Genomic DNA, 15,708 nt, shown 5'->3' with positions numbered 1-15,708 from the left:
CAGGAGCTTCTTCCAGGTCTCCCACATGGGTGCAGGGCACAAGGACTTGGGCCATCTTCCACTGCTTTCCTAGGCCCTCTTTGTAGCAACTACTTATTTAATATTGGCCTCTCCGTAGGCTGTGACCTCTGTAAGGACAATTTCTTTCCTTTTTAAAAAAATATTTATTTATTTATTTATTTAAAAGAGTTGCATGGAGAGAAAAGGGAAAGCAGAGAGAGAAAGAGAGGTCTTCCATCCTCTGGTTCATTATGCAATTGGCTACAGTGGCTGGAGCTGTGCTGATCTGAATCCAGGAGCCAGGAGCTTCCTCTGGGTCTCCCATGCAAGTGCAGGGGTCCAAGGACTTGGGCCATCTTCTACTGCTTTCCCAGGCCATAGCAGAGACCTGGGTCAGAAGTAGAGCAGCTGGGACTCGAGCTGATGCCAATATGGGATGCCAGCACTGGGGCAGTGGCTTTACCCCCTATGCCACAGTGCTGCCCCCCCTTTTTACTGACATATTTGTATAAATGAAATTTTAAATGTTGTGATAAATTTTTAAAAATTTTATTGAGAATGATATTGGCACACATTAAAATTCTGAAAGTACCCAGCATTGGCAGTAAGGACATATATACACTGCTGGTGGAAATGTAAATTGATTCATTCAATTTATAGGGCCATTTGATGATATCTAGATTCTGAGTGTGATTGTTAGGTTCTTAGAAGAGCAGGAACAGCATCACAGAGAAACTTGAAAAAAAAAAAAGGTCAAATATGTAGTGAAAGAGAATAAAATAGTGGTGACTAGGGTACATGTAGGTGGTGGGGGGATGGGGAGATTAGGCCAAAGGGCTCAGAGTAGCAACAATGTAAGATGAACAAGTTGAAAGATCTAATGTACAAGAACTATAGTTAGTGTATTGGGGGTGGCTGTTTGGTCTAGGATTTAAGACACTGCTTAGGACAGCTGCATCCCATAACAGGGTGTGTGTGATCTCTCGCTCAGCTTGCTAATTCCAGCTTTATGTTAATGGAGACCCCAGGAGGTAGCAGGTGATGGCTCAAGTAGTTGGATGCCTATCACCCATGTGGGAGACCTAGATTGGCTTCTTGGCTTCTGGCTTTGACCTAGCTCAGCCTAGCCATTGTGAGCATTTGGGGAATATAATACTGCAGCCATTTTAAAATGTGTTACAGTTACATCATGTCACTCCTCTGCTCAAAACCTTTGATCAGCATCCCATCTCTCTCATGGTAAGGGCCAAACTACTTGCACAGTGCTGGTGGCACGCTATCTATTTTTACTTCCTTCCCTCTGTTCCAGCCATCTTCCTGTTTTTAGAGCACATCTAATATATTCTGCCATCAGAGCATTTATGCTTGGGCTTTTCTTTGCCTCTGAGAACTTCCCCAAGTAATCTGTATGGCTCAAATTGCCATGTGTTTCAAATCCTAACTCAAAAGCCATCTTATCAGTGAGACATCCTGCCTGCCTTCTGGTGAGTCAGCCTGCCAGTCATAGGTCCTTTATGCTAGTCCTACAGGACAATCCTTGGCTACAGTAGACAGCACCAAGGCTGTGGCTGCTCATTACCAATGGACTCATCTCCATAGAATAGCCCTCTTGTGGCCACTGTTGGGAATGAAAGTCTTTGTAGGACTAGCCTAAGAAAAATAAGCAGATGGTGCTAAGTTTTGATTTCTACATTAATATGTTGTTAAATATTTTAATGGCACTCCTTAATGTATAAATATTCACTATTATGAAAATACTATAGCCTCCTCAAGGTCCTAAGTTCCAAATCGAGTACTAAACTCTATAGGTTACATGTGAACTTAGGATATTTCAGATACTATAATTTTTTTAGAAAGCTTATATTTAATAAATATAAATTTCATATATCAGTTCTTCCCCCCACACCCACCCTCCCATCTTCACTCCCATCCCACCTCCTACTCTCTCCCATCCTATTCTTCATTAAGATTAGTTTTTAATTATCTTTATATACAGAAGATCAACTCTATACTAAGTAAAGATTTCAACAGTTTGCACCCACACAGACACACAAACTATAAAGTACTGTTTGAAGACAAGTTTTACCGTTAATTATCATAATATATCTCATTAAGGACAGAGATCCTACATGGGGAGCAAGTGCACAGTGACTCCTGTTGATTTAACAATTGATACTCTTATTTATGATGTCAGGGATCACCCAAGGCTCTTGTCATGTGCTGCAAAGACTGTGGAAGCCTTTTGGAGCCACAAACTCCGACCTTATTTAGACTGGGCCATAAGCAAAATGGAAGTTCTCTGTTCCCTTCAGAGAAAGGTACCTTCTTCTCTGATGGCCCGTTCTTTCCACTGGGCTCTCACTCACAGAGATCTTTCATGTAGGCCATTTTTTGCCACAGTGTCTTGGCTTTCCATGCCTGAAATGCTCTCATGGGCTTTTTAGCCAGATCTGAATGCCTTAAGGGCTGATTCTGAGGCCAGAGTGCTGTTTAGGGCATTTGTCATTCTATCAGTCTGCTGTGTGACCTGCTTCCTATGTTGGATCATTCTCTCCTTTTTAATTCTATCTATTGTTATTAGCAGACACTTGGTCTTATTTACATGATCACTTTGACACTTACTCCTATCTTTATGATCAGCTATGCACTTAAACTGGTCACATTAGCTAGTAAGGTGGCATTGGTACCTGCCAGCTTAATGGGATTTGGAGTCTCATGGCAAGTTTTTAGCTTTACCCTTAGGGGTAAGTTCGAGGGAACATGTGCCGAGCTGTACATCTCCTCCCTCTCTTATTCCCACTTTTATCTTTTTAAAGGAATCAATTTTCAGTTGGATTTAAATACCTAAGAATAATTCTGTGTTAAGTAAAGAGTTCAACCAATGGTATTAAGTAGAAAAAGAAAACACTAGAAAGAATAAAGTAGTAAGTTGTTCCTTAACAGTCAGGACAAGGGCTAATCGAGTCATTGCTTCTCATAGTGTCAGTTTCACTTCTACAGGTTTCTTTTTAGGTGCTCAGTTGTCACCGATCAGGGAGAACATATGATATTTGTCCCTTTGGGACTGGCTTATTTCACTCAGCATGATGTTTTCCACATTCCTCCATTTTGTTGCAAATGACTGGATTTCACTTTTTTTTTTTTAACCACTGGATAGTATTCCATAGAGTACAGATCCCTACATATCCCATAATTGTTTTATCCAGTCTTCCATTGATGGGCATTTAGGTTGATTTCATGTCTTATCTATTGTGAATTGAGAGGCAATAAACATGGGGGTGCAGATAGCTCTTTTTTTAATTTTTTTTTATTTATTTGACAGAGTTATAGACAGTGAGAGAGAGAGAGAGACAGAGAGAAAGGTCTTCCTTCCGTTGGTTCATCCCCCAAATGACCGCTACGGCTGGAACTGAGCCGATCTGAAGCCAGGAGCCAGGTGCTTCCTCCTGGTCTCCCATGTGGGTGCAGGCACCCAACTACTTGGGCCATCCTCCACTGCCCTCCTGGACCATAGCAGAGAGCTGGACTGGAGGAGGAGCAACCAGGACTAGAACCCGGTGCCCATATGGGATGCTGGTGCCACAGGCGGAGGATTAACTAAGTGAACCACGGCACCGGTCCCAGATAGCTCCTTTATTTGGTGATTTCATTTCCCTTGGGTAAATTCCCAGGAGTGGGATGACTGGGTCGTGTGGGAGGGCTATATTCAGGTTTCTGAGGAATCTCCAAACTGTCTTCCATAGTGGCTTTACCAGTTTGCATTCCTACCAACAGTGGATTAGCGTACCTTTATCCCCACATCCTCTCCAGCACTTGTTGATTGTTGATTTCTGTATGTAAGCCATTCTAACCAGGGTGAGGTGAAACCTCATTGTGGTTTTGATTTGCATTTCTCTGATGGCTAGTGATCCTGAACATTTTTCATCTGTCAGATACTATAATTAACAATAATATTTATAATTGATTATAATATTTAGAATATTATACATAATATAATATTTAATTGCCTCATGTTGAAAGAAAATTTTATTGTATAATATTTGGTATATGAAAAGAGTACGTTTTACATGGTAGCACCTATTAATCTCTGAAGTATATGAAAAACATAATACAACCATTATGCGTCTATGAAGCCAAAATGCAGTAATGACTTGGAGCATTTCCAGTATCATTGTAGCTGCCGAACCCCTTCCCCATACCACTGTGTCCCTTACCACAGAGGTAACCAAGATACTGATTTTTGTGTTTATCATTTCTGTCTTTTTTAAGATTTATTTATGTATTTGACAGAGTTACACATGAGAGGAGAGGCAGAGAGAGAGAGGTCTTCCATCCACTGGTTCACTTCCCAGTTGGCTGCAGCAGCCGGAGCCATGCTGATCCGAAGCCAGGAAACAGGAGCCTCCTCTGGGTCTCCCACGTGGGTTCAGGGGCCCAAGCACTTGGCCCATCTTCTACTGCTTTCCCAGGCCACAGCAGAAAGCTGGATTGGAAGTGGAGCAGCTGGTTCTTGAACTGGTACCCATATGGGATGCCGGTGCTTCAGGCCAGGGCATTAACCTGCTGCGCCACAGCACTGGCCCCATTTCTGTCTTTTTTTAAAATAAAAGTTTAATGGTTTATGTAGGTATACCTAAATTATATATCATTTATTTTTCCTTTTAGAAAGCATAATAAGAGTGCAATTAAACTGTATGCGATCTTAAGAAACTTGCTTTTTCAGTCCACATGTTAAGGTTCATCACATAGCATTTGGCAGTGGGTTTTTCATTTTCACCGCTGTTTAATATTCCAATGTGTGACCATATCATAGATTATTTATCTTTTTCACTACTGGCAGACCTATGTGTCTCCCACCCCAGATATTTTCTCTTATCAACAAGGGTCTTCCAAATATTCTTGCACATACCCCTTGAAACAAGTGTCTGGGGGTATACACCTAGGACTGGTAGGGTATACAAATATTCAGCTTTATCAGATAACGCCAAATGTTTTCCCAATTAAGTCCTCCAAAGTGCAGAAGTATTTTTGTTGTTCCTCATTTTCGTCAGCTGTTGGTATTGGTAGATTTCGTTTTCACCAGTCTCATGAGTGTCATAGACCAGCTCTTATGCATGAGAAGGGAGTGAGCTAGTCTCTTTGCCAGTGCTTCCACACTCACTTTCTAGTGCCAGTGAAATGTTACTGTTCCCTTGGGGACTTAAGGGCATCTAACAACAGTTCTGCCTCCAGCCTTCGCCCCTGCTCAGCCTTCCTCTTGCTGGGAAGAGCTGATCCTATGAGGGGCTTACTGTGAAAGAAGTCCTTTCAGGGTAACCCAGTGGTTTCTTGAAAGCTTGTGTGCAGAGGAGTTTTAAAATGAACAATTTGAAGCAGTATTTTAATGAAGAGATTCAAGCTGTTTCTATTTTCCTAATGACCAATGCTTGCTCTCACTGTAAATTACATTCCTAGGCAAGATGACAAGGAATCCTCTGGGTGACTTTTTCTCCCTCTCCCCTCTCTGATTTTCTAGACTACAAATTAAGACAGGTGGAGTTTCTTCTTATACATTTCCCCACTGGGTTTCCTGGGATGCCCCTCACCCCTCAACTGCCTTCTTTTTGCTTCACTGAGAAAGTGAAAAATTGAGGTGATTTTCTAAAATGAACATCTTTATTGATTAGGGGCTGATTCTGACAGCATGTGGCCATCTGTTTAATTGGGTTTCACTTCTAAGATGTAACTATACTTAGTAACGTGATTTATGTGAATTTCATTCAGTTCCCATTATCATTTTCTGATTTATGCCACTTTAACTCTGCTGCTGTGTGCAGTTGCATGCAGTAGAGATTGGGTAGGAAATAGGAAAATCTGTAGGACTGTTTTTTCTTCCAAAGCCATGCCTTTGTGTGAAATCCTATGATTTGCGGCCATCTGTCAGTGTTGAGTTTTTGCAGGGTGGTTAGTTTCTTATTTTTCTATTCTTGTTAAGCTGGGTGGCCATGTCTGCAGACACAGACTGCAGTGTGAAAACGTAGTGATTTAGACCTGCCATATGAGGAGTTCTACTCAGAAGCTGTCACATAATTTAATTACATGTGAATTAATAAGGTGGTTAAGGAAGGAAGAAAATGAAGAGCTAAGAGGGTTGGTGTCTAGGTCTGTGCTTCCCAAACTTTGTGATGACTGCAAAACTAGCCTTCTTGATTTTCAAGGGAAAGAAATGAGAACCTCACTGGGAGACCACGAGTGCCACAGACCTGATTGTATTGCCATGGGCAAGGTGTATGTCCCTCCTGACCCTGGTTGTCGTGTCTGCTGCACGTTGAGGTTAGCCAGCCCCTGGAGTTTTGGGGGAGGATGTTAGGAGATGAGTTTGTAAAGTATCAGCATATTGCCAAAGTCAGGGCTTATGTAAGGGGGGTGGTCTTCAGAAAATTCACGGAAAATGTGTGTTATAAAAGAGTCTACATGGATTTCAAAGTTTTTTTTTTTTACTCCAAAATAAACTTCTCTTTTAAGTCCATTTTCTTCCCCTGAAAACTTTGAAGTACTCTTGTATATCTAAAAACTGACAGATTGGCCATCCCTGGGATAGTCAGTATGTCATGAGAGAACCTTCAGAGTATGAATATTTAAAGGTTAGATATTTTGAGTTTTTTCTCTCAAAATATTTTGGACGTTTAAACAGTAGTTTTCTATAGTAGAAAGTACAACTAATTTGTGAGAGTATTTGTTCATAGATCCAGACTTTGACTACTGATAGGTGGATCTTTATGCCCACCAAAAGACATGTACGACAATGTTCATGGCAGCTTTATTCGTAATAGGAAAAACCTGGAAAGAAGCTGATGCCCATCAGCAGAAGCACAGGTACATACATTGGATATATCCATACAGTTGCATGTTAGGCAGCAATGAAAAAGAACGAACTAATTCATGCTTCAACATGTATCAGTGCCATTGATTTCATACTGAATGAAAGAAGGCAGGCACAAGAGCAAATACTGTCCTATTCCACGCGTATGAAGTTCAGGAGCAGGCAAACACATCTATAGTATAGCTGCTAAATGAATGGCCACCTGTACTGGGGGCATTGGTGCGGAGGAGCCATGGGAAGCATTGTCTGTCTTGATCTGGGAGATGCTACACATGTGAAAACTCCACTTGGTTCTGCTGTTAAGCTTTGTGCCTTTGCTATGTAGCACCTCAAGATAAACAGTAAGCACTCTCCCTGCCCCATAAAAGTCTCCGCAGCACCATATTTTATGCATAGACATTTTAATCTTATAACAGATTTCCTTAGCCCAAGTTTTCAGTGGTGTAGACCAGGAACTGGTACACTTTTTCTGCACATTTCAAGATAGTAAGTATTTTCAGTTTTGGACTTCGCAAGCCATATCGTCTCCATTATAACTTCTCAACTCTGCTGTTGTCACTTTGGACAATTCCTAAATGAATGAGCGGTTGTGTTCCAGTAAAACCTGATTTACAAAACAGGCAGCATATGGGATTAGCCCCTGGGCTGTAGTTTGCTGAGCCTGGAGAGTAGAGCTCTGAGAGAGGATGGGCTGTAGGGAGCCCCTGAGGAGTGTTCTGATCCAGTTTCCCTAGTTCTTTGAATCTAATTGGGTGCTACTAGCAGTAGGAAGGATGAGCAGCTCATGTTTGGTTTTTACTTCTAACATGGGTTGGTCTTCAGAATAAAATTCATTTCATGTATTCAATATCAAGGTGTGTTTGCAAATGCCTGCTTTCACTATTCAGTTTTTATTTTCACACATCTTAAATTATATTAAAGAATTATTTTAAGCAAATAAAATCATGGCTTGAAAATAAGCATGGCCTAAGGGCTAAAACCAATGATTTTATTATCTTTTTTTGTTGTTGTTGTTATACACAAGGGATTTGGTTTCCTCAGTTTAATCATGGATACTCTGCTAAAGAAGATAAGCCTTTGTCCAGAGGCTGGGCTTGTACTGGCATCCAAACTATAGAATTAATCCTGAAATCAAACATAGATTTGTTTTGCTGTTAAGGAAATAATTTTGTTTTAAACTAGCAGAATTTCTCATAATTCGTTGGCTTTGCCTGAAACCATGAAGTGAAAGCCACATGAACAGAACTCCTATGGTCTCTACTGGAAATTAATAAAATCAAATCTTTGGATCTACTTGATTCTCCATTTGTGGGAATGGGGAAAGCTCCCAGCTAGAATTTGGGAATAGTATTCCATAGTTTTGGAGCTAGAAGGAAACTTTAAGTGATCACCTAATCCAATTGTTTCAGTATTTACAACAGATTCTTTCAGAGAAGTTCTTTATACAATTTTTTCCACTTATTCACTTAATATTTGGGGAGAGCCTGGTGGTTCTCACTTCCTGGTGTCCATGTCTCTGTGTAGTCTCCTCTCCTACAAATCCACTGCTCTGGAGCTGATGGAGTATGAGTCTGAGGCTAGGGCATAAAAGCTATTGTGGCTTTCACTTTGCTCTCTTGGATTGGTCCCTCCGGGGGAGGCCAGCAGAGACACTGTGGAGAGGCTCACGAGGGCAGGACTTTGGGCCTCCTACCAATTACTAGTACCGTGTGAGTATGCCACCATGGAAGTGGATCCACAAGTTCAGCCAAGCCTTCAAATGACTGCAGTCTAGGCTGACATCTTGACTGTAACATCATGAGAAACCCTGAGGCAGAACTACTCAAAGAAGCTGTTTCTGAAGTCCTGACACAGAGACAGGGTGAGATAGTAAATGCTTATTTTTTTTTATTTATTTTTTTGACAGGCAGAGTGGACAGTGAGAGAGAGACAGAGAGAAAGGTCTTCCTTTACTGTTGGTTCACCCTCCAATGGCCGCTGTGGCCGGCGCGCTGTGGCCGGCACACCACGCTGATCCAAAGCCAGGAGCCAGGTGCTTATCCTGGTCTCCCATGTGGGTGCAGGGCCCAAGCACTTGGGCCATCCTCCACTGCCTTCCTGGGCCACAGCAGAGAGCTGGCCTGGAAGAGGGGCAACAGGGACAGAATCTGGCGCCCCAACCAGGACTAGAACCTGGTGTGCCGGCGCCACAGGCGGAGGATTAGCCTATTGAGCCACAGCGCCGGCCAAATGCTTATTGTTTTAAGCACATATGTTTTTGGGATGATTTGTTACACAGCAAGAGATAACTAATACAGGCATTACAATATTCCAAGTACCAGCTGAGCTTTATACTAGTATAGTGGTTAAGGGTGTGGGCTCTGGAGTATAATAGTTTGATTTCGAATCCTGGTTTGGCCACTAATAAATTACAATTATTTTAACATCTCTCCCCCCAGAAAGGTTTTATTTAAGGAATACAAACTTTATACATTTCATAAATACAGCTTTAGGAATATATATATTAGGAATATATATTTAGGAATATAAATATTCTTCCCACTGTACCTGCCTTCCCACCCACTCTCCTACTCCTCTTCCTCTCTCTCCTATTCCCATTCTTACTTTTTACTAAGATCTATTTTCAATTAACTGTATACAGAGAAGATGAACCCTTTACTAAGAGTTCACCAAATAGTATGAAAGAAAAAACTGTTGTTCAACAGTTGAGACATGTATTTAACATCTTTTAGCCTCAGTTTAGTTACCTGTAGAAGGGTTGTTGTGAAGACTAAGATAATGTATGTCAAATGCTTGCTTTGTAGTAGGTTTTCAACGAATCTTAGCTGATCATTGTCTTTTCTTCTGAGGACTCAGCATAGACTTGTTACCGAGTCATTTAGAGGACATCGTGGTGAGCGTGCAGCAGAAGGATGTGCGGTACATCCTGGGAACCACTGCAGAGGGGTAATTAGATCTGGGAGAGTCAAGATTGGATTCCCAGTGAGAGTGACATTGAAGAGCAATGAAAAGGAAAAAAAAAGTTCTCTACAGAGAAAGAAGGTTGGGCCATGCAGGAAGGAGTGGCCGATTCAGTGACAGCAGAGGTGGCAGAGCATGGCATGGGAGTGGACTGTGAGATGCTTCGAAGTGCTGAGGCACAGACTGCGCTGCTAGAGGAGAGAGCAGAGGGAGTAACAGGTGTTGACGTGTGAACCTTGTAAGCCATGTTGAGGAACGCAGCAGCTATGGGGAGCTAGTATCAGTTCTTTTGGGAAGCAAGCATCTTGGGTTTTGCTTCTTTAGTCTTACAGAACGTGGCTTGAAGAGAGGACAAATTGTGGTCATTTGGTCATTTTTTTTCCCCACCGGCCTTGTTTATTATGGGGCGGGGGCGGGGTGGGGCTCAGTCCTTCTTGGCGGCCACTTTTTGCATGGCGGCCAGGACGCTGCTCAGCTCCTCGCGCTTCCTCTTGGCGCAGATGTAGGTGCCCACCCTCTTCTTGATGAACTTGAGCGCCCGTTTGTCCTTGGAGACATTGAGTAGCTCCATGGCATGGCACTCATAGGGGGCGAAGCCGCACACCTCCCGGATTATGTCCCGCATGAACTTGGTGTGCTTGGTGAGGCGCCCGTGCCGGTGGCCGTGCCTCAGCTTGCTCACGTTCTTGGTCACCTTGTGGCCTTTGTTGAGGCCCACAGCCATGGGGTAGCGCAGGGCCATGGCTACAGCTTTCCAATGGCGGCCGGGGCGGAAGGAGCGGCGCCGCACAGAACTCTTGCCAGGGGAGCGGCTCTGGACCACGCCATGGTGAAGAATGTTCTGGAAAGGCAAAAATGGCACAGCAGCAGCAGTTCCCAAAGCAGTGAGATCAGTACCAAGAGCAAGTCTGTGGGTTCCAGCCTTGGGGGCCTTTCTCGGTCCAGCACTGTGGCCAGCCTCGACACAGACTCCACCGAGAGCTCGGGACAGAGCAACAGTAATTTAGATACCTGTGCAGAATTTCGAATAAAATATGTCAGTGCCATTGAAAAACTGACGTTCTCTGAGGGAAAAAGCCTTGAGGGACCCCTAGACCTGATAAATTATATAGATGTTGCCCAGCAAGATGGAAAGTTGCCTGTTGTTCCCCTGGAGGAAGAATTTATTATGGGAGTTTCCAAGTATGGTATCAAAGTGTCAACGTCACATCAGTATGACGTTCCTGCACAGGCACGCTCTGCACCTGATCATCCACATGGTGTGCTACGAAAATGGCCTGGGGGCCGGGAGGAGCCTACTGGCTCTGAAGACCACGGATGCAAGCAACGAAGAGTTCAGCCTATGGGTCTATCAGTGCAACAGCCTGGAACAAGCACAAGCCATCTGCAAAGTTTTATCCACTGCTTTGGACTCTGTACTAACAACCGAGAAATCGTGAATTCTGCAACAGTGGAAGTCGACTTCATCTGAAGGTCAAGCTGTTTCCTACAAATGGTTTCCAGCCTGCAGTGCTGAGCCATCGCGGATAGATGAAAGAGTCCTTGGTCCTGCATTTCCTGGAGAGAGTGCAATATATAATGCTGATCATTCACTTTTGTATTAAAATGTGTTGTATCTGGCAGTGAGTTAAAAAAAATGGCAGATGGCTCAGAAGAAGGGAGGGAGAGGGCCTAAACTTTGGCGTTGATGGTGGTGAGGGGAAAGCAGTAGATAATTAAATCCCAAGAGATCTTTCTCAAATGACTGTGTAGTGATAATACAGGAATAATTTCCCAAATTTCTACTCATGCCTTGAAGAACTCCCACGAAACAAAAATTATAATTTTTCTGTACAGCTACTCTTGGCTGAGAAACCATTAATGCCCCAGGTACTTTAATTCCTGTTACCTCAAATCTTCATAATAGTTCTATGTGTGTAATATTATGAACCCATTTTATAGAAGAGCAAACTGAACCTTGGAGACGTGAAGTAACATGCCAGTAACCACACAGTCAAGAGTATAAACCAGCGATTTCATACTTTTAATTCTTACACTAGACTATTAAATACTGGATAACAATTGTGAGAATTACATGAGATGGTATATGTGAAAACCATCTCAAAATGTTAGCAGCATGATATAAGAATGTTAGGATAATCATCGTTGTGTCATAGCCTCACCCATGTTACTCTTACATCAGTGGTGCATGGTTTCCATTTTGATATTGGGAATAAAGTATTACAGGGAGCGGGGACAGCCAGGAGGTGAGAGTCAGAAGGTCAGGTGGTGCCCAGGTCTTGCTATTCCATGTCCAAAAGGTATGTGGTATTGAGCATTTCATTGTTGTCTCCTAAGACTGTTACTTGCTATAGCCCTGTGGCTGAGCCAGTGGTCTGCGTGGCTCCTGAGCTAGGGAGTAGAGAAGCAATTATTTGAGAGATTCCATAACCTATCTTAGAAAGAGTACCTCAATATACTCTCCAAAAAGGTTTACTTCACAAAATTTACTTACAATTTTAAACATTTTGTTAAGGGAACTGAAGGTAAGTCATGAATAAATTTCAAAGAGTTCGCAAAAGTTGACAGAGGATGCACATGTCAAGGTTCTGGGGCAGCAGCAACTGCAGCTGTTTTCAGATGTTCTTGTCCTGGTCTGCTTGAGGAATCCTCCCTCCATTCTCTGCGGCCTGACCCACGAGGTACCTAAGAACGGTGATGTGGGTAGTGTCACCAACTAGGCAGCCCTGCGGTGTCATGCGAGTCCCGCTACTGTGGTAGACCCAGCACCAATGCCTTTAGGTACACAGTTTGCCACCTACAAGGCATTCCTGAATGCTGCTTTCAGGCCTGTAGCATGGGACAGGTTTGCTGCAGAGTTGCTGGGAGAAAGCACGCAATGATGATCAGGATTGATCTGATTAAACAGGCCAGGTGTGAATGGGGCACTCACTGGGAACTACCTGGATGTCAGTCAGTCGGATAGGAGTCTCAGGAACCTGGAAAACAGCCATGATAAAGGGAGACAGGAAGTCAGAGAGCAATCTCACTCATTTATCTCAAAGGTCACAATATCACTTGTCCTCTCTTTAAAAAAATCAATTGTCTTTTACCCTTCTTTCTTTCTTTCTTTGACAGGCAGAGTTAGAGAGAGAAAGGTCTTCCTTTTTCCGTTGGTTCACCCCCCAAATGGCTGCTACGGCTGGCGCGCTGCACCAATCCGAAGCCAGGAGCCAGGTGCTTCCTCCTGGTCTCCCATGCGGGTGCAGGGCCCAAGGACCTGGGCCATCCTCCACTGCCCTCCTGGGCCACAGCAGAGAGCTGGACTGGAAGAGAAGCAACCGGGACAGAATCTGGTACCCCAACAGAACTAGAACCCTGGGTGCCGGTGCTGCAGGCAGAGGATTAGCCAAGTGAGCCGCGGCGCTGGCCTTTTTACCCTTATTTCAAAAGTAGTCTATATCTATTGTATAAAATCTGGAAGATTGTTGAGCTTGAAAATTTTAAAATTACTACCATTGTTTAAAGATAGTCATAGTTAATAATTTTCTTGAATGCTGCTCACAGTTTATCTACAAATATTTTAGAATTTAAATAATACATGGACTAATTCAAAAAGTATTTTCCCACTCAACATTGTAATATGAATATTTTCCAACTTACTACATATTCTTCTAAGTCACCACGTGTAGTATTGTGCTGAATAAAAGCACCTTTGTTTCTTTGACTCCTTCCCAATGAACACTTGGGCTATTTCACTAATGGTGTAAAGAAAGAAAAACAGCTTTGTGGTGGTTAAGCTTTATGGCTAAGTCTTTGTCTAAATCTAAAATTGTTTCTTTGGGGTAAATTCCTAGAAGTGGAAGAATTGCTGTGTTAGTAACATGTCCTTTTGAGGGTTTTAAAAATGCATCTTATCCAAAATCTCTTGAGAATGGTGATATCAATTTATCTTTCCACTAATGAGAGATGAGGTGGCTTACTTTGAATAAGTTGCATCTTAAAAATGCTTTTGGAAGAGATGAATAAAGAAACTGATTTTTTTGGTCTAATTGATATGAGGGAGATTTTAGTCATGTTTTCATTCTTTTTTTTTAAAAAGATTTATTTATTTATTTGAAAGAGTTAAACAGAGAGAGAAGGAGAGGCATAGAGAGAGAGAGGTCTTCCATCTGCTGGTTCACTCCCCAATTGGCCACAATGGCCAGAGCTGTGCTGACCTGAAGCCAGGAGCCATGAGCTTCTTCTGGGACTGCCACACTGGTGCAGGGGCCCAAGGACTTCGGCCATCCTCTGCTGCTATCCCAGGCCATAGCAGAGAGCTGGATCAGGAGTGGAGCAGCTGGGACTAGAACTGGTGCCCATATGGGATGCCGGCACTGCTAGGCCACAGTGCCAGCCCCACATTTTCATTCTGAAGACCATTATTCTATACCCTGATAAAGCTCACTGAACCCACACAAGCTTTTCTTGAGCACTTACTAAGTCCCCAGGCTTGAGCTGAACATCACTGCTGCTGGTGTTAGTATTGAATGTCTAGGACAGTAGTGGGAGGAAATTAGTATTCTCTGCCAGATGTTGAGCCATAGCAGTGGGTGTGGTCCCTGGACCAGCAGCATCAGCATCAATTGTGAATAAATGGACATTATTTGGCACCCCTACTGACTGAGAAATCCTGAAATTTGGGCCTAGAAATTTGTTTTAACAAGACTTTAGCAAACTTTGCTTAGAGACCAAAGTTTGAAAACCACTGAGCTATAAAAATGCATCAAATGCAAAAGAGTTCAAGCTTGGTTGGACAAATGAGTGACTAATTTCTTCGGGTTTGTCTGGGTCATCTCAGTTTTAGCACTGAAAATACTACACTGAGGAACCTGTCTAGTCCTGGGCAAACAGATGATTGGTCACCCTGGTAAAGGTGTGTGTGTGGTGAGAGGAGGGTTTCGCTTTGTTGGAGTTGAAAGGTAGTTACGGCAGGGAAAGACAAGAAGGGCTAGCAGAGAAGGTTTCAAGATGGAGGACAGATTTCAGAAGCTGCTTTCTGTTTGTCAGCTCTAGGCTGATAGATGTGGTGGCAGGAGGTTACCTGCGGGAAGCCAGCAGATGGCTAAGGCATCTTGCTGAATCCCTTGACAGGAGTCACAGCTGTTAGAACTCGATACTTTCTGGAAAGGGGAAGGTTGGCATTCACCAAACTACTGCAAGATGCCAATTTGAAAAAAGAAGCCACCATTAATCTTAGCATGAAGACAATGAAATCCTTTTGCAAAGAAACATTAACCAAAAGTATCTGTAATTGCAGCAATTTCCATGTCTCTGCTAATCACCCTCTAGATTCTAGAAGAATGGTGTCCGGCTTATCTGATTAGAAGAACTAATCCTGAGAAAGATGTCAGGTCATTCTCTCAGAGTGAGCGTTCACCTGCATTTTCTAAGGCGGTTGGAAGTACAACTGTTTTTGTCCTTTATTATACCCGTAATTTATAGGCCATGTAAAATTTCATTTTTGAAAGTGTAGTCTGCAGCATTTCAGTGAAACTCTTGTATGTTGTGTGTGTGGTGATGAGCAGAAAGAGAAGGGTTGCTTTTTAGATCAGTTAAGTTATACGTAAGCAATTGCTTATTTATCCTAAACCAGGGGTTCTGAACCTGTTTGCATGGTTCAGAGCTGGGGAACTTTGAAAAAATATGTTCAGGACTCCATCCCACAGACTTTGACTTGATAGGTCTGGCAGGGATTTGGACATGGTATTATTTTTAAAAAGCTCCCCAAGGGATTCTAATGTACATTGGGGGTTGAGTGTGTTTATCCTGGTGTAAACCAGTGGATGTCAACTTTAACGATCACTGTAATAAGCTGGAGAGTTGCTGGAAAACTCTGGAACCTATCACCAGCTTTCCTGATT

The 15,708-nt window shown here is 42.8% G+C and overlaps 2 protein-coding genes and 1 pseudogene across 2 annotated transcripts in view; 2 read left to right on the top strand and 1 right to left on the bottom strand.

The window, feature by feature from the left end:
* Window positions 1-15,708, top strand: part of PHEX (phosphate regulating endopeptidase X-linked) — a 223,848-nt gene that overhangs the window by 165,280 nt on the left and 42,860 nt on the right. The window lies entirely within an intron of this gene.
* Window positions 10,248-10,599, bottom strand: LOC133753484 (large ribosomal subunit protein eL36-like). Its single transcript, XM_062184142.1, has one exon. The coding sequence runs from the start codon at window positions 10,563-10,565 to the stop codon at window positions 10,248-10,250; it is 318 nt and encodes a 105-aa protein (XP_062040126.1). The 5' UTR covers window positions 10,566-10,599.
* Window positions 10,581-11,262, top strand: LOC133753656 (integrin beta-1-binding protein 1-like; annotated as a pseudogene).

The sequence above is a fragment of the Lepus europaeus genome, chromosome X (genome assembly GCF_033115175.1).
Source record: "Lepus europaeus isolate LE1 chromosome X, mLepTim1.pri, whole genome shotgun sequence".
Taxonomy (NCBI): domain Eukaryota; kingdom Metazoa; phylum Chordata; class Mammalia; order Lagomorpha; family Leporidae; genus Lepus; species Lepus europaeus.
This window is presented reverse-complemented; position numbering and strand designations above follow the sequence as displayed.